Source organism: Pseudopodoces humilis, chromosome 13 (assembly GCF_049639895.1).
Source record: "Pseudopodoces humilis isolate 2021_Gansu_Grassland_sample_001 chromosome 13, ASM4963989v1, whole genome shotgun sequence".
Taxonomy (NCBI): Eukaryota; Metazoa; Chordata; class Aves; order Passeriformes; family Paridae; genus Pseudopodoces; species Pseudopodoces humilis.
Window position 1 is genome coordinate 96,787 of NC_142212.1, and position 22,748 is coordinate 119,534.

At 41.2% G+C, this 22,748-nt stretch overlaps 1 protein-coding gene across 10 annotated transcripts in view; it reads right to left on the minus strand.

Annotated features, from left to right (window-relative positions):
- Nucleotides 1-22,748, minus strand: part of IQSEC1 (IQ motif and Sec7 domain ArfGEF 1) — a 297,837-nt gene that overhangs the window by 25,808 nt on the left and 249,281 nt on the right. For all 10 annotated transcript variants that reach the window (XM_088061635.1, XM_088061642.1, XM_088061638.1 and 7 more), the window contains 2 exons: nt 16,320-16,599; nt 14,528-15,792 (listed from right to left, as the gene is read on the minus strand). In XM_088061635.1, the coding sequence (XP_087917761.1) occupies nt 14,528-15,792; nt 16,320-16,599 (1,545 nt within the window). The remainder of the gene's footprint in view (nt 1-14,527; nt 15,793-16,319; nt 16,600-22,748) is intronic.

A 22,748-nucleotide genomic window follows, 5' to 3' on the forward strand; every position in this document is an offset into this window, starting at 1 on the left:
AAATCTACACTTTGAACACTCCATTCCTCCCTACATACTTTATCATGAATTAAAGGAGTTCTTTCAGAACTTTATTGTCCATCTCCATAGCTTTAACAGAAAAATATTTCATCTTAATTAAAGCATCTCCTTATTCTCTACCTCTTCTGAAGCTTCTTTTCTTTCCTGTCACTGGTAGTTTATAAAGTCTCTTTTCATATTGATCACTCTCTTTTTCTCTCTCTGGATAAAAAGATTAATCTGCAAGTCTCATCTGGGTAATGAAAGGGTTAAAATCTTGCCCAGGCTTTTGTAGATGGTTCTGTGATCTCTGCCGGAGCAGCAGCTGGAGCTGTCTTCGATGGAAGATTCTTCATGGCTGCTCTGGAGAGTGTGGTCACTGTCTCTGGTGAATTCAGTCCCAGCAAAAACTGCAGCCGAGCCAGGGACCAGCCTGGCCCGGCCAGAGCCCGGGGCAAGCCCCACAGGCCCCATCTCCCGGCCGGGAGCCGCGGCAGGCCCAGCCCAGCCCCTGCCCGGGCCACATGGCCGGGGCATGGAACGGGAGGCCGGAGCTCTGTTACTTTTCACGGCCCGGAAACAAAAAGAGACAAGAGTGCTCTGGCTTTACATCTTAAGGTAGGGTTCACAAGTTGATCCCACTTTTTAATGGTCAAAACTGCTGTCAATTCCCAGTAAAGACCGATAATTGGTCAGGAGAAAAGGCTCCCATCAGCCCCCAGCAACTTCAACTTCCTCAGCTCCCAAAACCACCTTAAAGGTAAAGTCACCCCATGACACACACCCACTGCCCCAGACTTCCCTCCATCAGACAAGCACCTTCCCAGTTTCTGCAGTGTTTTACATCTCTTCATACAGCTCCAGATTTAGCTGTAATCACTTTCACATCCCAAAACAAAGCAAACCAAACTCATTTTAACTTATTAAAATGTGTGTGCTGGGGAGGAGGGTTGGGACAGAGCTGGCAATAAAACATATTGCTTATAAAGACAAATGCTTTTTTATTCTCAAGTGCTGCAAAATCCTCCTTACTGCACACACCGTGCACTGCATCATCCAACATTGCAGCACAGCAGAAAACCGTAATTCCTTTAAAAAATATTCAAGGGGAATCTTTATAGAACCAGTAATTCCATCGTCAGCTTTATTTTGTAAGGAATTATGCTATGATGTCCACCTGTAAGAGTGGTTGGTTTGCAGCTTGCTGGATGACCGAAAAGATATTTCCTTTAAGGCAAGCAAAATCCATCTGAGAGGACAAGGTGACCGTGCTATTTTTGTACAAGGTTGATCACACAACCATAACCCTTCCTCAGGGTTTTAATTGCAAATAACATTGCTAAATACATCATCATTCAGTTCTCCTACTCTTTTACATTCCATTATTAAACACTTAATACCCTATTAAGAATTAGACATTATTAAGAATCCGAGAAATATATATAATTTAATCAAAAGGGACTTCTCAAATCTCAATTTCTTGCATCAGGCTTTGTGGCTCTTTTTATCTAAAATAAGATTATACACATGGTCATCTTCTAAAATTAATCTCCTTCAGACTAAAAAGTCCCTTTTCTGTAAGTAATGTAATTGCCATGTTCCTGTGTTTTTCAGCTGCATTTCAGAATCCTTTATCTTTCAAATTTAAATTCACAGCATCCAACAAAAACAGGAATAGTTTTCTCCATCCCCCTTGCTAGTGAGCTACATTTGTTCAGTGAATTCAGAGTGGTACAAACCTAGCAGAGCTCCTCTCCAGTGACTGTCGAAGGAGAAAACACTCAAAACTCACATCTTAATTCACCAAAAGATCACCTTTATCTGACGTATAGAAAATTAGATCATTACTTACTGTACTAAAAACCAACTTGAATTCCTACCACCTGCAATAAGCCTGAACATTTAAAATCATCACAAAGATGAAATTATTTTTCATCAGCCCTTCTCTGGTTGTATAATTTTGCATAAGTCAGGGTCTGCTTTTTCACCTAAGAAGCTTTGCCTCTGGTTTGGTAATATGAAGTCACTTGATTCAAATACCCTTCAAACCTGGCTAGGTGAGTTTCCAAAACAGGGTTAAAAATCCATTTACAAAACATTGGAAGCAAGAGCTCTTTTCCCATCGATACTCCCCTCATGATGGAGTGAAATATCAGGGAGTTTTGCAGTCTGGGATTATTTGAAAGGAGTCTAGGACTATTTAAAATTAGTCCAGTTTGTTACAAAAGCTATAACCTGGCAGCAATAATATGAAAATAACATCTGAACCCCCTGTAAGCTGTATGAATGGAGGCTGCTCCTTCCCTCTTTGATAATCACCTGGTAAGTAGGGGAGGTTCAGGAGGTTATTGTTGTTTCAAGCTCCTTCCCACCAGATGGGTCATTATCTTATTCACCAGGAAAAGTACCAGAAAATGATGACTCTTTCAGAGTGTTCTGAAGTGCTGTATTTCCAAGGAAATTTTACTTCAAAAGTGAGTTAACAATAGGTTCAGAGAAAAATGTACTCAAGGGGCCATTCCCTTTCTGCCTTTAACATAAGCAGCATTTTGTCTCCTTTCAAAGTCAGAGAAACTAAAGAACTAAATAGGATAATGGAAATTTAAGTCATCTCCAACACCAGAAATTTCAAATACCACCAAGTCTGAAGGAGTTGCTCCTTAAATGCACCAAGAGAATGTGAAGGTTATGGTGCTGACCTCCAGCAAACCACCAGAAACTCATTTGCTCCTTCCCAAGGTGTTTTTTCACATCAGGTATCTGCCAGGCTTTGGGGAGGGCAGATTTGAACAACAGAAGCAGCCAGGGATTTTCACCAAAGCCTGACTTTTTCTAAGTGTCTGACTGGATGCAGAAGGGACTTGTGTGGTCCTGAAAATTAAACCTTCTGATCTCGTTTTCACAGTTTCTAGCCACTATCCCAGGAAAGTAACCATAAACATAGATGTTTATACATTCTTTCAAAGAAATGTCTTTTAATGGACGTTTCTCACGACCAGTGTGATTGGGAAGGTGGTAACCTAACTATCCAATCCCTGGTCATTATCAAAAATCTATAAATACTGGAATCACAAAAATAAAAGCCTTCTTTTTCCCTATCATACATTGAACTGTGTCCATGCAAATCATTCCGTGTTCTACAGCGACTGACTCAGGCACACACGGGTCAGGATTGAACATGGGACAGGACACCTGGATAAGTTATCCTCATTTCTGTCTGCTCACAGTTGGGCACAGACCATTTTGTACTTACAACTAAGAGTCTTTTGTGATTAGGAAAATTCTCACAGATGGCTTGTTAATTAAAAAAACCAATAACAGACAAGATAAGAAATCTATAAATAGCAATGAAGGAAGCAGCAGAAGCAGAGCAGTTATTTTCAGATCCGAATACATTAACTAATATCAAAATAAAACCTCCAACGTTAGCAGCTTGCATAGTTGATGATATACTTATTTAGAGAACTTTTGATATTTACAAGGTTGTTTCCAAAATAAGTCATGTCTTGTCTCAAAAAAACCCAACAAAACAACCTAAAATGAAACTACTAAATAAAAAAAAACAAAAACAAAACCCACAAGAATCTACTAAAAGAAGAGGAAAAAATCAACACCAAAAGATGTGAAAACTTATTTACATAAGATTCTCAGAGGTTGATTAAAGGACTAAGGATCTTGCCAGAAACTGGTTAATAACAACACATTTAGGGTAGTTTAAAGTGACTTCTACGGAAAAAAAATTGATGGAGGCATTAATGCAAACTTCAAAATAACAGATGGAGCTAGTATATTTTAATAAGCTCATTTCTTAGAGAGTACTGGTGTCGTGGTTTTAAACCAATAACTAAGAAAATTACTTATTTCTTGCTGTGAGATATGGATTAGAACAAGAGCAAAACAGGCATAAAACTTAAAAGGGAAAAAAAGAAAGTTTATTGACAAACTACAATAAGAACACCAGAATAAACTTCCAGAAAAACCTTTTCATCCCCTGTCTACCCACTATTCCCTTGTTCACATGACAAAAAGAGACAAAAACTTTGGAACTTTGATGGTTAAAAGAGTCCCAATTCTTGCTACAGTCTTTTCACCAGTCTTTATAGAGAAACAGAAGTTTCTTCCTGTTAATTTATGGAGTTTCTCACAAGAAAAACTATTTTTTGTTATAGTTTTCCATTGCCTTAATGTTAGCTGCCCAGAGCTGCTGTTATTAGAGCCCACTCCTCCCATTTTCACATCACTCTCAAGTGTCTATGGGCCATGAGTCTAGGGATGGGATTTTTAAGGATAAGTTATTCAAAGGCAAAAAGTCTTCTTCATCTGTTTCTGTGAGCTTCACTAGAAAACAGTTTTCTCATTGCCTCTCAAGGCTTCAAATCTTCCAGCACTTCACTGTACCATAATTACTCTACTTTTTTACTCAAAATTTACACTTTGAACACTCTATTCCTCCCTATATACTGTCATGAATTAAAGGAGTGTTTTCAAGACCTTATTGTCCATTTCCATAGTTTTAACAGAAAGATATTTCAGCTTAATTAAAGCATCTTCTTAATTCTCTACCTTTTCTGAAGCTTCTTTTCTTTCCTGTCACTAGTAGTTTATAAAGTCTCTTTTCATGTTGATCACTCTCTTTTCTCTGTCTGGATAAAAAGATTAATCTGCAAGTCTCATCTGGGAAATGAAAGAGTTAAAATCTTGCCCAGGCTGTTGTAGGTAGTTCTGTGGCCTCAGCCGGTGCAGGAGCTGGAGCCGTCTGCGATGGAAAGCTCCTCATGGCTGCTCTGGAGAGTGCAGTCGCCGCGCCCAGCCCGCTGCAGGCCCAGAGCCCCTCTCCTTCTTCACTCAGCAGTCTCCAGTGAATCCAGCCACAGCAAAAAACCTGCAGCCGAGCCAGAGATCGGCTCGGCCCGGCCCGGCCGGAGCCCGGAGAAAACCCCCTCCACAGGGCCCGCATCCCCCGGCCGGGAGACGCTGGGCCCAGCCCAGTCCCCGCCCGGCCGCATGGCCTGGGCAGGGAACGGGAGGCCTGGAGCTCTGCTGCCCTTCCCAGCCAGGAAACAAAGAGAACCAAGAGAGCTCTGGTTTTACACTTTAAGGTAGGGTTCACAAGTTGATCCCACTTTTCAATGGCCTAAACTGCTGTCAATTCTCAGCAATGACCGATAATTAGTCAGGAGAAAAGAGCCAGGCAGATCCCAGCAACTTAAACTTTCTTAAAGGTAAAGTAACTCCATGACAACTGGCCATATCCAGAAGTGCTCAAGACCTGCCAGAGTTTGAGAAGGCAGGAAAGCCAGGCAGAGACAGCTCCTCCTTTGAAAAAGGGAAGGGTAAAAGCTGATTTGTTATCTTTGAACTTTTAGGAAATACTGCTTTTACAAAAACACTGCAGTGATTCTGAAAAGTGAATTTGGTAGAGGAAAAGCTTTTAGTTGGATACTGAATGGTAAGGGGGATCAGCACAGGCTTGGTATGCCCTGTTATCTTCTCGGTTTACTGGTGCAGACAGTCCTGGTGCAGGACAAAGCCTGTAAAGCCCAGTGCTCAGCTGGGCAAGCACTCCAGTGGCACTGCCAGCACTGGCACCAGGCCCTTCTCCCATTCCTATTGCTGATTTGGGACTTCCCGACAAACTGAACTAGGGCAAAAAGGTGTTTTGTGTGTTTTGGGTTTCTATTTTGTTTTTTTTATTGTTGTTTTACATTTTGGTTTCTTGGTGTGGGGTTGCTTGGGTTTTTTTTTGCAGTGTGGTTTGGTTTGGTTTGGCTTGGTTTTTTTTACTATTTTTTTTTTTTAATCCAGTCAAGCTCTGCTCACAGCAGGACCATTATTTGTAATATCCAAGCCACAGTGTGGATAAAGTGCCTGTGTCCACAGCAGCCAGGAGGAGAGAACGAATAACAAGCACTCCCTCAAAAAGAAACCTGCCACAAAACCACAGCACAAAGGTGAATAAAGCCTTGCCCATCCCTCACTTGCTAAACATGTAAAGCTTACAAACACTCAAAACCACATGAAATCTTTGTATTTCTTTTTACAGCTCAGATAATAAGAGAGCTGTAAAATACGAGAACATTAATTAACAAATAAGCATGGGACATTTCCAACACCCAGCAATGCCAGAAGTATCATTTGAATTTAAGCAAGGATTTATGAACAGTGTAAATAACCACAAACATGCTGCTCTAACAGCTGACTGAGGCAAGGGGGCAAAGCCAGCCTGACTGAGAGTGAGAAGCTTGGTGAAGCTTCTAGAACTCCAGGATTTCGGAAGGCACACCTATGTTTGTTGGTTCCTTGTCTCTGCTACAGGGAAACTGAGACAATTTGAAAATGAGCAAACCAGAAGTACAAAGAGGCTGTTAGAAACCCACTGTAAACAGGAACACTTCACAAACATACAGCTGCCAAAGAAATCTTTCCATGTGAGGGATGGAGAGTTTGATGCAGCTATGATGCCAGCCCTCTGGGGAAAAAAAAAAAAAAAAAAAAAAAAAAATCTTGCTTGCCTTTGATACCAGTGATCTCATTTTGAAAATATTACAGTTGTCACAAAAATAAGCATTATTTCAACATTAAAAAACAGGGCTGGCTTTTTAAAAGGAAGAACCTAAGACTTTTCTTAAAGTCATTTAGGAAGTAAAATATTTTTAAATAACCATGCTGGCAATAACAAGCTAGTTGAACATTCTCCTTAGTCTGGCACACAGGTCAGTTTTGTTTCTATGGCTGTATTTCTTGCTTTGCTTTTGCTGAAGAGTTCACTGCTGCTGCAGTGAAGCCAAGAGAATCCTTAGGTCTATTTTAAACCTTCTGGCTAGGAAGGCAAAAAAAAACAATATCCTTAAAATACTGCCAAAACTAGTGCCAAAAAACTTGTCAGAGTTCACTCCACAGTGAGGCAAAAGGGGATGGAGAGGAGGAAAATGAGAGAAACTGAGTGGGAAGCCTGAGTTGTGCTTTTCTCAATTGCACAACTGTTTAATGAAGAGAAAGAAAAACTGAGTGTAAATTGCATCTTCTGGTTATTACAGGAAAAAATCCCTGGGTCAGGAAAATAAGCCAGGAAAAAGCACATTTCTTCCCTCTGCCATCCCATGGAAGTGGGGACATATTCCCATGATTTGAGCAGAAGCACTACAGGTTGCCCCCAGTGGGGATGATTTCTCCCACATTAGGCTATTAATTCTCTAAGGTTCATTCAAGAGCTCCCACCATAGATAGGACAGTCAGGGTACACTTGCAATCACATCAAATTACCTGGAGTAACCTCTGTTCAAGAAAAGTTAAATTCTACTCATGCCACTAAGGAAAGAATTCACCAGGAAGTGATCTCAGTGACCGGTTCTGTTTGGTGGGAGAGCAAAATAAAGAGAGGAAACTCTGTAGATGTGTATTTTCATTAAATTGGGTGACTGTTCTACATGGTTCTACCATTACTTTCTGCCTGACCAACCAGTTTCCTTATGGAATCATTTCCTAGCTAGGTGCTAGGAAATTATACATTGAACATTATTGCTGCTACTGGATGTTGGTCTGAAAAGTATTGTCTGAATCAGAGCTGATTATAAAAGAGTAAAAAATGTATAAAAGGGTGTAAAAAGTGTATCAAAGGCATCCCAAAGCCTCTGAGCAGAAAGTCTGGCTCATTCTAATAAGGGAAGGAAAACAGACTTTAAAGCTATTTTTGAAAAAGGATTTTCCTGTGTAAGAAGCATCATTCCTGAGTAACAGAGCAGGCAGTGCAATGGAGAGGCACACCCCAAGCACTCACAATGCAGTAGCTGGACTAGTCCTTGCTAGTGAAAACAGCTCTGAGTCATCTTGCCAGAGCATTTCCTACCTCCTCATTATTCCCTCTTGGCAGTGGTTGGCCTGCTTTTTTGTCCCCCCATCCCCCTCCCCGCTTCCTTCATCACAAGAAAGAAGGCAATAAGAAGGAAATATTTTAGCTAAATTAATGGACCAAAACACTCCATGAGGTTGTTCTCACCTCCTCTGACCCCACTGCATTTCTCACAGAGCAGGGACAGGAGTTTGTAGCTGCCAGCAGAGGAAAGCACACTCCACTTTGGGATAAGACATATGAAAAACTGGCTGCCTCTCTCAGAACTGTGTGCCGAGTATTGTCCTCATATTTATGCGAGTGTAGTCAGGAATGACACTTTAGGATGACTGTGTCCTTTAAATTAAGGAACAGTCCCTGTCTTTATGTCTTCTTGTGTCCCTGCCCTAACTCCTCTTTCCACACCCTCACCACAGTTAAACCAAAGAGAAGCACTTCAAGTTCTGTAACTCTGCTGAGTAAAAGTGGGAAGCTCTGACAGTCACATTCCCTTTGAAAGGGACACCTTTTGTGCAAGTACAGTTTAAAGATCTCCTGATTTGCCATTTACAACCTACAAAACCCCAGTTTACTTGCTAGATATGAACTGTTACACAAGAAAGAGTTGATGGGATCTTCCCTTTTCCTTAACTCTTTTTTCCTACACAGCATTCCCAGGTCCCTATTCCAACTGTTCCCTGCATTCCTGCAATGGCAGCTGGTCACATTTGTCACCCTCAAAATTTGACCACTGGAGATTTTCGGACAGAAGGAATTCCAATTCTGGCACCCAGAGTTCCATCAGCCACTGTCTGGGAGCCACTCAGCCAATTAAATTCCTCCAGTCATGGGCTCATTTTCCAACAGGAGGCACGCAGGCATTGTCAGAGCCCGGTTCCCATTCCTGGCACTTAGCAGGGAGGCAGGAGTGTGCCCGGAATGTTTAAGGCCAGCCTGAGCTGGAGGCAGGATGAGGTAATGGTTCTTGCAGGGATCCAGGGCCACTCACACTCAGCTATTGCTGCTTCCAGCAAAGCCACATTTGCTTCCAACATTTGGGAAAGTTTATATTGTCTTTTAATGGCAATAAAAGGAATCCCTGTGCCCATATTTGAACCCGGTGGTTCAATTTACTATTGGTTCTACATTTCAGCTGTTTTGGATGGGATATAATTTATGCTAATTAAAGCACTTGTTTTGGAAAAAAAAGGAGAAAAAATGGCTCCTCTGGGAGAAAAGACAAAATATGCACAGAACAAAGCAAAACACACAAAGCTTTTTTTTCTTTGGGTGTTCTCACTTAGGGCTAAATGTTTTTAGAAATAATGAGAGTCATACTAAGAACATTCTTCTCCTCTTACTAACTCCTCAGCATGTTAGAGGACAAGTTACAGGGAGTGCTTTGATTTTAATTTTTGTTGGAACCATCTGTGCTTGAATAATCTGCAGTCCAGATGTTACAACAACAGTAAAGTCTCTCTCAGCACACACATGAGGACAGCAAATGGCTCTGTTGTGAAATCCTGGCCAAGCCTCTTCTCTTCCCCTTCCTATTTCTATCAAATCATTAAAAAAAAATCATTGAAGATATTAGGGATCAGCTGGCAAAATAAAAGAATAGGTTCAAAGGTAAAGAGAACCAATTCAATTTGATTTATACCTTCTCCCTCCTACTCAATCTGTATTTACAAGGTTTAAAATCATTGGAAATGTTTCCAATAAGCTTTCAAATTAAAAACGGAAAGGAGGACATTCTGAAAGCACATGTTGAGAGACCAGATATTAGAATGCTGAATGGATGTCATGAGACTTACTCTAAGCAATAGAGGAAGTATGTTCAGCATCTTAACTGAAATTCCTTATAAGTAGGATGGTTGCAAATTGAGCACACCAGATTAGTGCACTTATTACATAAGTTAATGACTACTTGTAAAACTATTTTTTAAAATCCAAGTAAGTAACATTTGGCAACTTTTAAGGATTCCAAATAGAAACCAAGCTTGCAGCACTTTCTGAGTGTAACAGTGTGTAGGAATCCAAATTACCTTCAGTCTCTGACTGGAGATGGAAAATGGTGGAAATCTTATACCTCTGTTGAAGAGTTAAAGCTACTTTCATGGAAAATGAAAAATGTGCCTTCTCACAAGTATTATTATTGTGTGCCTCAGATTTCCAACAAGAATTTATCTAGAAACTGTAATTTGTAATATTGGCTTTGGTACAACCCCACCAACACTCAGCAAATTCCTCTCATATTTGCTTAGTAAATTAAAAAACTTCTCTAAATTAATATTCCAGGGAATCTAAAAATGTTAGAAAAAGTCTACTCCTGGAATTAGTATCCAATTCATATCAATAGTGGGTTTCAAATTGGAATAAAACCATCCCCATTGTGCAATAAAGGCAGCCATTAGGACTTTTGGAGCTAAAGATGATACATCATTGCATATTGCAAACAGATACTCGAGCCTTTTTATCTCTGTCAATAAATCCTTTGGGAGAATTTTGGAATAGCAGGAACCTTGATAATGGCCAATTATTAAAAAAGCTACAGCAAACTCTTCAGCACAGAGCATTGTAATGCACTGAGGACACGTGGGGAACAGTTCTTTGTCACTGCCCTTTCCAGAGAGGAAAAGGGGACAAAAGAAGGGAGGTGGGGGGTGAAAGGCATCTGGGAAAATTTATTGTAAAATCATTGCTGGCCCAAGCTCTGTTCTAGCACTCTAAAGTGATGTCATGTTCATGTACTCCCAAGAAGTACATGTAGGATTAGGATGTAAAGCCTAAACTATGCCCTGACATCAAGCTCAGAGCAGTGAAACAGCCCCTGAGCTGCACTTTGCAGCCTCTCCTCATCAGCCATGTCAGCAATCAGCAGCAGCAAGACTGGCTCCCATGGCAAGGAACACAATGCCACAGGAACCCTGCCAGATGGAAAGACCATTTACAGTGCCTTCCAACAGCTGATATCTCAAAGGAGACACTAAACACGACTCCAGGCTCTGCTAGATTAAAAACTGAGTCTGAACAATGCCAACCCTTATCTCCCATCTTCTATAACAACAGGCACAGCTACAACAAGTTCTCAAAGCATTCTGAAGTTGTCCCAGTTTTGCTGACACTGCTTTGCTAGCACAGAAGGTGTCTGTGCCCCGTGCCCAGGAGTGCTGAGCAGGCACTGCCTCATCCCTGTCCCTGTCATGGCCCTGCTGGGTGTGGCACCGCGGGCAGGGGACACAGTAACCCCAGGCAGTGTTAGCAACAGACACACCTGGCAGTCACAAACGCTCGGCAGGGACCCAGAGCTGTCGCCCTCCTGGTGGCACAGGTGTTACATTCTGTGGCAACCCACGTGCACAGAATGCCAGCCCGGCACTGCTGATCCACGGGCAGGACATGTCTCCTCACACTACTGAGGTTAAACACTCAGCTCCAGTTAATCTCTCAAAGCCATTAGTGTATCACTAGCAGGATGGAACCTGAAAATCCTACCAGAATGGAGTGCAACAAATGGTAAACCTGGTATTTCCAGCCTGTAGTCAAAATAAACAGGAGAATGAAATCATAGCTCTTTTTTCATTTTTTTTTCCTCCTTGTTTTTCTTTTTAAAGCAGCGATCAAAAGGCCTATTGAAGACTTGTTTATAAGCAAACCAGTCTCAAAGGCTGGATTTGCATTGGCAGGATTTGCAGCCTGCAAAATAAACCTTTCTAGGTAGTGTTTTCCTTCTGCCTGTGAGTGGGGAATGGTTTCTAGTGCAATTCTCCCAGTCCACATCTCTTTCCAGCTCCACTGAAGAAAATGTCTAATTCAACACAGCTGGCCTGCTCAAGACTCCCTGGGAGCTGCTGCACTCTGGGCATGCACCTGCAAAACCCTTCCTTTGGGGAGGAATGAATGGGAACATACTCGGCCAGCTCATTGCCAGGGCGGAATCACCGCTGCCATTCAGAGCCATGGCAATCCACAGAAGCTGTTACTCAGTTGCAATTTCTTGGGCACAATTCATTCCATTTTGTGGGATACTTTGCCTTCTAGCTTACTAGCTGCTACAGAACATCTTTGAAAAGCCCACTGTTTTCAACACAAAGGTTCCAAGTTGAAGGCGAAGTTACAGTTTGAAAAAAAATCCGTGATCAAGTGATAATCACGGAGTCACAGAATGGTTTAGGCTGGGAGGGTCACTAAAAATTATTTATTCCAAACCCTCTGCCATGGGCAGGGACATGTTCCAATACAACTCCTAGAAAAGTGATTTTCAATTACCTATAATTTTTTCCCAATGTCCTCTGTTCTCCATTCTCCAAGGAGCTTTGTACTAATGATGTTTTGCATCTATCAGTGATTAAGTGAACAGGACCCCCAGCTGTGCTCAACTTTTATCCCACCCATAACTGCCTATCCTAACAAAGAGCCTCTGATAAGAAAACTGCACTTTGGCTTCTGAAAATTGTTATTAAAATATGAAAGCCAGAAAACTTAAAAATTGAAATTTCCACTGTGATGAGAGTGACTTTTCATGCTTTTAAAATCTTAATCCTTCTACCACTTCTACTGAACAAAGCAGAACTATTTGCTACAATTCATGCAATTCTTTAAGATTCTTAATTCTTTGCATTTCAGCCAAGCTTCATGTATCACAAAGGAAGGACATTTGTTAATTAAGGCTTGGGATCTTAATTTGCAAGGAAGATTTCAAGGACATAGTGAAATTAACTTGAAGTCCTTGTAAAAGACATCCCTAAAATTTCCTTTGGTAGACACAGACATCTGGAAAAAAACTTGCCTTCTTGTACTAGATAAGTTCAAAGCCACTTCTTTCAGTGCTTCCTCCTGGGTGGAGCACACATCCTCCCAGGAGCTGCTGCCAACACTCCCACTGCTCCCTTGTTTTATGATCATAAATGTGTTGTGAAGATAATGTGGTGAAAAGACAGTGAAGTGACTCTGCTGCATTGACCTGACCACTACACTGACCACTCACCTCAAGATGTAATTTTCAATCCCACCTGATACACTCTCTAGAGACTCCTGAGCTTTCACAAGAATAAAGCTTTGAAGGTTTTCCAGCTCCCTTTTCAAAAGAATTCACAGACTTATGCACCATCACACTCTATGATAGTTCAAAACCTGACACTGCACATTAACAAAAATGTCACAATCCTCAGACTTCAAGGGTCACAATCAAAACCCAAGACGTATGGGGATATGTGGGCTATTTGAGGATTGTCTGAGAAAACAGTTGAATTACACTGATTCAGCAGAAAGTAATGACAATTTTCAGTTCGGCATCAACGCTGGAGATAAAATGCAGTGGGGAAAACGAAATCACACAGAGCAAAAGATGCCACTCAGAGGTGCTGCCGGGAGCTCTGCAGAGCCCTGTCCTGCAGCACTCCCTGCTGAGGAGCTGCACATCACCTCACAACAATAAAACAGGTTTATCTCTGTGCAAGTCCATGCCGCAAGGTCACTTCTATCTGTTTCAAACAGATCTATTCTTGCTACCTCTATTACCTCTATTCTTGTCTGTTCCTGATGTTAATTTTTCACTTTCAGCCTCCTACTGATGTGTAACTAGCAGCACCTGACAGCTTCCAATGCTCTCATTCACCCCTGCATGCTGCCTGAGCACTTTTTCCATTCATTTTTTCCCTACACTTCTGCAGCTGGCTCAAAAGACTTTTGCCAAGTCTGAGGCTAACTGAGCATTGACTGCTCCAGGCTTAATTGCTGTGCAAAACCCAGGGAAACACGAAGTGTTAAAAGTCAGCCAACTGCATCAACACCTTCCTCCCCAGCTGCCCTGCCAAGGATGTTATTTTCAAATCTTCTCAAAAAGAGCTAATTGATGTATTTTCCCACCCATTCAACTTCACAAGCAGTGATCCTACTACTTGCACAATTCCAATTGGTTGGAAGCTCCAAGAAAGGCATTTTCACAAAGATTAAAGTGTTTACAGCCAAACTTGGGGCTGTAATCCACAGTTTATGTGATGGCACCAAAAATCTTTAACTGTCTGCAGTGTTACAACAAATACATGAAGAACCACCTACCTATCGATCCAAACACATCAAAGCACTGCTACCTGAAAAGGAGGCCTGAAGTCACTCAAGCCCAGGGAAAACATAGGAAAACTATCAGTCATAGGCAGAAATACAAATTTTATGATAGTTTTATGATAAATAATAAATATTCATTTACTATAAAAAATATTCAGTGTATAGGCTTTCAGCATCACAGTTTTAATGAAATCTACTGTACAAATTCCAGGCCTTGCCAGCATTAAACAGGAAACTCATCATATGCTGCATGCTGTTTCTTATTTCCATCTGATGAATTTTACACCACCTACATGATTAGGGCAAGAAGAAATCTGCATTTTTTTATAACATAACACCAAAAAATGGATCAGGATCAAGCCATAATATTTTCCCCAAGAAAGGAGTTGGATTAATCTTCAATAATTTACTACTGTTCCTATAAACATAACTACATTTTTCTCTTTTGTTCTTGAAGCTGTTAAACTATGAAGACATCAACTTAACCTTGAACAAGAACAGTCACCAGAAGTACCTTGTTTATTCACTGAAATGTCAGTACCAAACACCAGTCTTATCTTACTTGATTCAAGAAAAATATTCCTGGTTCATTCTCAGCGACACAGAGAGGAAGGCAGGAACCGCTATACTTACTTGTTAAAAAGATTCAGCCCGATCCTATAATGGCGTTTCCTGATAACATCATTACTGAAGGCAGGGGAATCCCAGCTGTTTCGAGTCTCTTTGTGGTATGTTTGTTTGCTCAAGGTTTGCTCTCTTAGGCTGTCCCTAGAAGAGGATTCTGAGCTGCAATTTATTGTATCATTGGAGTTGGAAGTGCTGTTGATACTGTCGTTGTCTCCATCAGAGTAATCAGACTCAGATTTGCTTTGCCTGTTTGCTGTGCCATTGATGGCCAAATGACTGTCTATGGGCCTAGCCCTGTGCCTGGCCTCCTGCTCCTCCCGGGTGATGACCTTGGCAGGAATGCTGTGAGGGATATGTTTAGGGCTGCCTTGCTGGCTGGTGATGCTTCGGTCATATGCATTCTGTCTCTTTAAGGAGCCCCTCTCCGAGCGATCACTCAAATCCACGGAACTGTCACTGGGCGGCTCAATAGTGAGCAGAGGGAGGTGATCCATCCTCATCCTCTGCTCCTGACATTCCAGTGATGGGGTACTCCTGCAGCTCGTATCAGTGTCTATCTTATCATCTTTATGGGTCATGGACCAGTACTCTTGGGAAGAGTTCATGGAACGGAGCCTCAAGTCCGACTCTGTGCTGGATGGTCTGTCCACAGACTGGGAGAGTGGCAGGGGTGGGGACAGCTCCTCCTCGTCAATGTACAATGTGACATCGCTGTAGGACGCTGTCATCTCATCCAGCTTCCTGTGATCCACATTGTGGATTGCTGGTTTGCTTGGGGCACAGCTCTCCCTCTCCATTTCCCTGCTCCTGACCTGCTCCACACTCTGGATTTCATCCGAATGCAGACTGCGGCAGTTCAGCGCGTCATCGATGGATTCCGCCAGGGATTTCACCTGCCTGGAAAAAGCATCCTCCAGTTCTGTTATGGCATCGGTGAAATCAGTGGATGCTGTCGGGGACTTCATGGTAGCTGTCTCCCTGAGCTCATCGCACTCCGATGGTACGAGGGAGCCCAGCTTTGACCCATCATTTGTAACAGAAACTTGCTTTCCTTCAAAGTAGGAGCTGTGGACTTTCTCAGGTCCTTCAAAGGAAAACTGCATTCTCATATTGGACAGCACGATGCGCCTTGACATGCGATTCTCAGACATAGAACTGCGAAGGCGCTCAAAGTTCTTGTTCATCTGATACTGGCGGAAGGCGGTCTGGATGGTGCGGGCAGCATGTCTGGTGATCAGACGGCCCCCATACTTCCGTTCTAGCATCTCCACCTGCCACGGGAACACACACACCCCTCGTCACTTCATGCAGCTCGGGACAAGGGTAAAGTCTCACAAAAACATTTAACTCTCATAATGACTTTAATATACTTCATGTGTATATTGATTTTGAAAGCAAAAACTCAAAACTCCAATAATGAATGGAATAGTCATCTGCAAATTACACCATAAAACACAGAAATATATTAATTCACCTCACAGATATAAGGTAATATCAGTTGAAATAAGTTGTTCCTTCTTTTCTGTGACAACAAAAACACTCAGGTTTCAAAATGACTCATTTTCTTAGAAAAATATTTTGCATGACTACATTCTAGTACGCTCCTGGAGCATAAAATCTCAGTTCCAAGAACTGTTTTTACTTTTGACAGTATTAACATATCTTTTACACTTTTCTCCAGGAGGTTGGGAAGGTATATGGGACAAAGAATAAGAGAGTTAAAAGTCCCAACTGAAATGATGCTAAAAAAGCCTTCTCTCAATTCACAGGCACAAATGAGGTACCAAAGCTCAAATACCTGCTTATCCTGTAGGTCTGAAGAGAGTTCATAGCTCTCTGAAAGTGATCTGGACCGTTTGATGGCTTCTTCCTCAGCCTGTTTGCGCAGGATGGAGGTGGAGTGCTGCAGCTTAGGCCGGCGGGCTCGCTGCTGGCCTGGTGCGATGGAGTAGAGCCCGTAGGGGTGCTCGTAGTGCTCAGGGCTCAGAGCAGAGCTGTGCGTTATAGGGCCCTGCGGGTAGCCAGAGGGGCTATCCAGGGATGTTCCAGTCTCACTGCTGGGAGCCTCCCCCTCAACACTGCACAACAAAAGAGAGACAGCAAAAGCCTTGGGTGAGTCCAGCAAAATTCTCAACAGAAGACAGCACAGTTTTGCTTTAGTTTCATTTTGTGTAGGCATCGAGCAAGTTTTGTTGTTCATGTGCAGGTGTTACAAGGAACATGGCTTTCATGTCAAACACCATGGTTTTTCCCTGGTAGTTTTTGCAAGTCTCAATCTGTCATGCCCATGACATCTTTAGAGCACGAGTCAAACAGGAGAATGGAGGTTTCAAGCATTATTTAACTTTATACACTAATTACTTATAACATCCTGACTAAGTCACTCAGCAACTACTCTGTAAAGTGAATGAAAACTTCTAATTTCTTATAAGACTGCTCATTTCCAAGTGTTTCCATTCTAAATGTCAGATGCTTATTTATGTCTTTCTTTGCTTTGATGAATTAAAGCAATATTTTCTTACCCTTATATTACAATTTGACATAAAAGGATTATTTTCATGGAGATTGGGATTTAATGGATCTTGAGAGCTACAATGTTTCTAGAAACTAATGTTGGGGAAAAGTACTTGCAGAAGAAATCTCATTTATTTCCCTGCTAGTGGAGGGCTGCTTCCATGGGATACTTTTGGCAGGTTTTGGAGTAAAGCATCCCAAGGGTGTTTCCAGCTAATGAAACCAACATGGTTTCAGGTGAAGAAAGCTCAATGGCACCTATCTGGTGAACAAACTACTCTGTTTCCACACGAACAGTGTTATTGCTAAAGAATAAAGGAAAGGAAAAAGACTTTTTATATTAAAAGGGTTGCACACAATAGGAAACATTTTAAAACTGAGCCTTAGGTATATTCTGAAGTACTGATGACTAATAGGAATTTGTATTTGGGCTGTATTTGCAGGGCACTCTCACATTGCAATATATGCACTTTCACTCTTCCATTTTTTCATGTTTCACAGTACTATTTACTGTCTGTCTCATCCTGTGTGCACAGATCATTGACAGGAAAACAAAAGTTCACTTTTTTTTTTTTTTAATCCCTTAAAAGACTCAGTATTCACACATGTACAAATACAAGCATCTGCAGCACTACCTCTACCTTTTGCTTTAGGAAAGGTACATCCAAACTCCAAAAAAGTAAAATTCCACATTCCCACCACGCCCTGTATTTTTTTCTTTCATTCATATGTACTTAAAAACCAAACCCTCCTGTCGTCTCTCAGCTGTCCCTTCAAAAAGCACAGAGCAATTTCTTAAAGAATGTTCTCCACAGACTGAAGAGCTGAGGGTTAACCCTGGCCAAACTCTCCCAGCTTGAACAGTTCGTGCTTTTTAAAGGGAAGAAGAAAAAAAAGCCCCTTAGATTTCTTAAAATGCTTCTATATAAACATATAAAACTGAAAGCAAGCTCTCCATCTTTGCCCATCAAAATATGACTCCAACCAAAAGGTATTTTCAAACATACTTAACCCAAGCTGGAAATATTTGCAGTGTGCACACATTGCTTTTTTCAAAAAAGGAAGCTGACAGGAAACTAATCCCTTTCCCTCCATGATACAGCTGGCTTTCACTTTAAGAATGATAAACTATCCAGAGTTCTGCCTGTGACATTGAAACTGTGTAACCTCCCACTAAATCAAACAGATCATTTTTCCTGAAGCATCCATTAAAGACATGTTATGATACTGAGCTGCTTCATGTTGTTTAAACACCAAAATTCCTTCCTCTGTTCTGTCAGCTGTGAGGCTCTGCTATTTTGAATATCACATCCTAGCTGCAAGTTTATTTGTAAGTACTTTCCATGCAAGTGTGGCAAATTTGTTTGTAACAGGAAGGCTGGAATTATCTTCTTAGGTTCTTTTGACATTTTCTGCCTTCCTCACCCTTGCATTGTGAACTATTTAATAATCCTTCCATGCTGATTATAACCTCCTGTTGACATTTTAATAACACTGCCTTCAACGGATCCCTTAACCTTTTCCTCAACAAAAAGGGTACTGCCCTAATCAGAAGTGGGAAGGATGTCTGCCCAGAGTTCTGAATAAAGTTAATTCTTAAAGTTTCTTCTTAATTTTTAGTTTGCCTTTTATACTTTTGCCAGACATAAATGTGATGCTTGACTGACTGTAAAACTTGATGTCATTTTGCTTATGGGCCTATTCCCTGCCACCTGACCTTTGAAGCATGGAAGTAATTACCTTTCACAGAAGGCACCACAGCAGCCCTTCCAAGGAAACGCATGTGCACAGGCTTTAAGGCTTTCCCCCACTCAGCTCTTCCTGGGCCTCCCAGGAGCAGCTGAAGCTCCATATGAATTATTTCATTAAAGTGAAACTTCATTGGCAAAGAAAAGCAGCTTGCTTTCTACTTCTGCTTTACATATGTCTGGAGAAAAAAAATATGTCAACAAATATGACTTGTGTGAAGCTGTAAGGATGACAAGCTGGATTGCTCCACTGAGGAGAGCAGCTCAGAGCTGGCAGAAGTGGTCACTGAGCCAACTTCCATCATTTCCCAGCAGGCCTGGGTAACTGGAGATTATCAGATATAAAACACCCATCTGTAAGAAGAGTAGGGAGTTTGGGGAACTCCAGATGTGCTGGCTTGACCTCAGTGCAGGTCACGAAGCAGGTCACCCTGAGTGCCAAGACAGGACAACCTGGAGATCAGACCTGGCCAGCATGGGGTTGGGAAAGGCAGGTCCTGCCTGACCAACCTGCTCTCCTCCTGTGACAAGGTCACCTGCTTCAGTGAGCAAGGGACAGGCTGTGGATGCTCCCTGCTGGGACTTCAGCAAAGCCTTGGGCACCGTTTCTCTCAGCCCTCTTCTGGAGAAACTGGCTGCTCTGGACAGGTGCTCTGTTCCTTGGGTGGGATGGCTTAAAATCCATGTGGATGTGGCACTTGGGGACATGGGGCAGGGGTGGCCTTGTCAATGCTGGGGGAATGGTTGGACTCAGTGTCCTGAGAGGGCTTCTCCAACCAAACAATTCTGTAACTCCTACACAGACTCAGAATATGAGCCAGTCATCGCAGGGCTACGAGGGTGGTTTTTATCTGTGCACTTATTAAAACTGCCAACACACAAAAATGTCAAGGATTCTGCTCCAGGCTTGCAGCAAGCACCAGGAGAAGTCTCCTTGGGACTGAGTATCTGAGACACCTCCCCAGCACACACTGCCTCTCTCTGATGGGCGAGAAATTAAGTATATTAAGCGCACTACAAAAATGGACAATGTAATAATGTTAATTATTATTAGTTATGCTTTTATTTCATATACATTTGAGGCATCTCCTACCTACCAGACATGTCCAGTATAATTACTGTTAATTTCACTGTTTAAAACAAAAGAATCTAGTGGATTGATTTGGTTTATCCCCCTGCAATGTGCAACTGCATATTACTAGTGAGCCCAGCAATCTGTTGAATATAATTGTGTAATATTAGGAGAATGCAAAACAGTTGAAATTAACCTAGAAGTCCAACTGTTTTATTACATTCCTGTTTCAGCAGAAAATATACATCCATTATCTGCCAAGCCAGAAAAAGTAAAAGGTTGCTTGCAAGTATTTTACAAAGAAGCAGAGAACAGATCAGTTAAGAATGAAAATGAAATATTTTAAAATAATTAGTATTACTAATATGACTTTGCATGAGACATATACATAATACAACTAAATCACTTTTTGAAACAGTGGCCAGCACTGACCGAATCAGCATTTTATCATTTTATCAGAAACTGAAAATTTCTTCCTGCATAAATCTCAGCTTGTAATACCGTTAAAAAAATCCAGGCTGACAAAAATGGGAGAAGCTGCTGTTGCCAGGAAAATTTTACAATAATTTCCCACAATTCAGGGGATGAGTTCATTTCAAGAACTACCTAGTAAGAAGAAGCTCTGTCTCCTCTCTCCAGTTGTGTGGTTAGCCATGACCAAAGCAAAACATTTCCTCTCCAGGCATTTTAGCACAAATCTGGTAGGTATTTTTCTTCCCTGGCTCACAATTTACACTTTCAATTATAACTTCTAATTACAAAGGCTATAATTAGTACCAGTTCACTAACTATAACATATTATTCAGGATGTTTGACTACCTACTGTTATTCTTTATTTTTCATTTTTATATTCACACCTTTTTCCTTCAAACCTCACTAAACTATTAGCAAAGCAAAAAAAAAAAATAATCACAATAAAGACAAAATTTCGCAAATAAGAGAACTTCAACATTTGAGCTTATAATGGAAATCTTAAAAAAAGATCTGAATTCCAGTACCCAAGCTTTTCCATAAGTATGGATTTATCTGTTCCACTCACTAATGGTAAAATGACCAGAGGAGCTGCTAGTTTGGATGCAGAGGCACAAGAATTTATCTGTCAGAGAATTTGTAACTATGAAAGACAGACATTTGATAAACAGAAAAGCAGAAAGTCCCTTTCCTCCTAAGTTCCAGAACCTTATCTTTAGAACAAGGTGCATATGAAAAGGAAGTATATAACAATAATATCACATGTAAGGAATGATTCAGTGCTGCCTCTCACCCCAGAAATCCCCCAGTTTACAAGCAATCAAGTGCCCTGTGCATTTTTAGAACTAAATACTAAGATAATGGGAACATTCTGTGAGCATTCACAGAAATTGCCCAAATGTTCAAACCATTTTGCTGCAGACTTAGTTTGGAACAAAGAAATGAAACATGTTTCTAAATAATGCAAATGCCAAACCCAAACTGCATGCAACATTCTAAAATAGAACCAAGAAGACCCTCCTAGCAGAACAGAGCAAATGCTTGAGAAGCTGTTTTAGCAATGAGCATTCCCTGAAATCAGTATTATTTTCATCACTCTTTTAGAATGGACTTTCAACAGTGTAATATAAAGACATGAAATTGAAAACAGGCCCTAACAACTGGATAGTACACACATGAGAACCAATCATAATCCTGTTAAAAATTGTTTTGGACACAAAGAGAAGTATGACAATATAATAAGTTTGTGCTGTTACATCTTTAAAGATTTTTACATTTCAAATGCTTAGAAGCATGCACACAAATTCAAGGGTACACAGAATAAATTTCTTCTAGTTGTGGAAACACAGTATGAGTATTACACGAGTATTACAAATACCACAACAAAAACATGGCCAGCTTAAAATTCTGGTCAGCACAAGGTGATAAAGCCACTCAGCTTGGCCATGACAATTCTCTATTCTTTGGGAAGCTGAGAGGTTTTAAAGCAGGGCTGTGGTAGAGCAGCAGTAAAACTCCAGGTAGTCAGCACAGCCTGAATTCAAATTGAGCTTAATTAAGCGATGATACTTTATTTGTTGCAACAGTGAAGCATTTGCATGAGGGGTTGTTCATAAAATTCCTCAGCCAAATCCATCCTTCTCTCACTTGCCTGCTTTTCCCTAGATCCATATAATTTATTTTCCCTCTTCAGGAAAAATGCATGTAAAGCTGGTTCCCTTTAAGTCACATCTACTCACAGAACAGCTCTGCAAACTTATCTTCTTCCTTGGTCCCAGAAACTTTTCTGTCCATAAACACTAGCATATCCACAGCTGAAGTATTCAGATACCTTCTTGGGAGTCTGCCTTTACGATTTATGAGATGGATTTAAATGCAAACCACAGAGTGAAGCATTTTGCATTAAAATCCCATTTTATAAACATCATTTCCAGTAAAATTTCTGCCTCACTCAAAAATAAATATTTAGTATAAACAGGTCCGAATGCCCAGGGAGGAAGAATTGCTATGCATCTGTTTTACACCAATCATCTCCATTTAAAATGTGGAGGTTAAAACCAGTCAAACTGTGATCTTAGCCCCTAATTATAGATTTCCACTTGAAATAGATCCAAATTCTCTACCTAGCCGAGAATGCGGACCAGAAGTCACCCATGGAGCTAAGTGGGTGATAGAGAGAAGCAGAATGGCAGCTGCTGCTGCAGCAGCTGGTATGACCAGACACTTCCAACATGATGGCTGAAACAAACCACTCAAATAGCAAAAATGTTTAGGCCAAATGTGGGCATTCCACACAGGAACAAACCTCTCCAAAAGTTAATTTCTGGCACATAACTTTGCCTTTACAAGTGCAACGAAGTCCTGATTTGAATGCGTAATTTAAAGTGACAATTGCAACCAGAACTCTGCTCCCCAGAGCTGT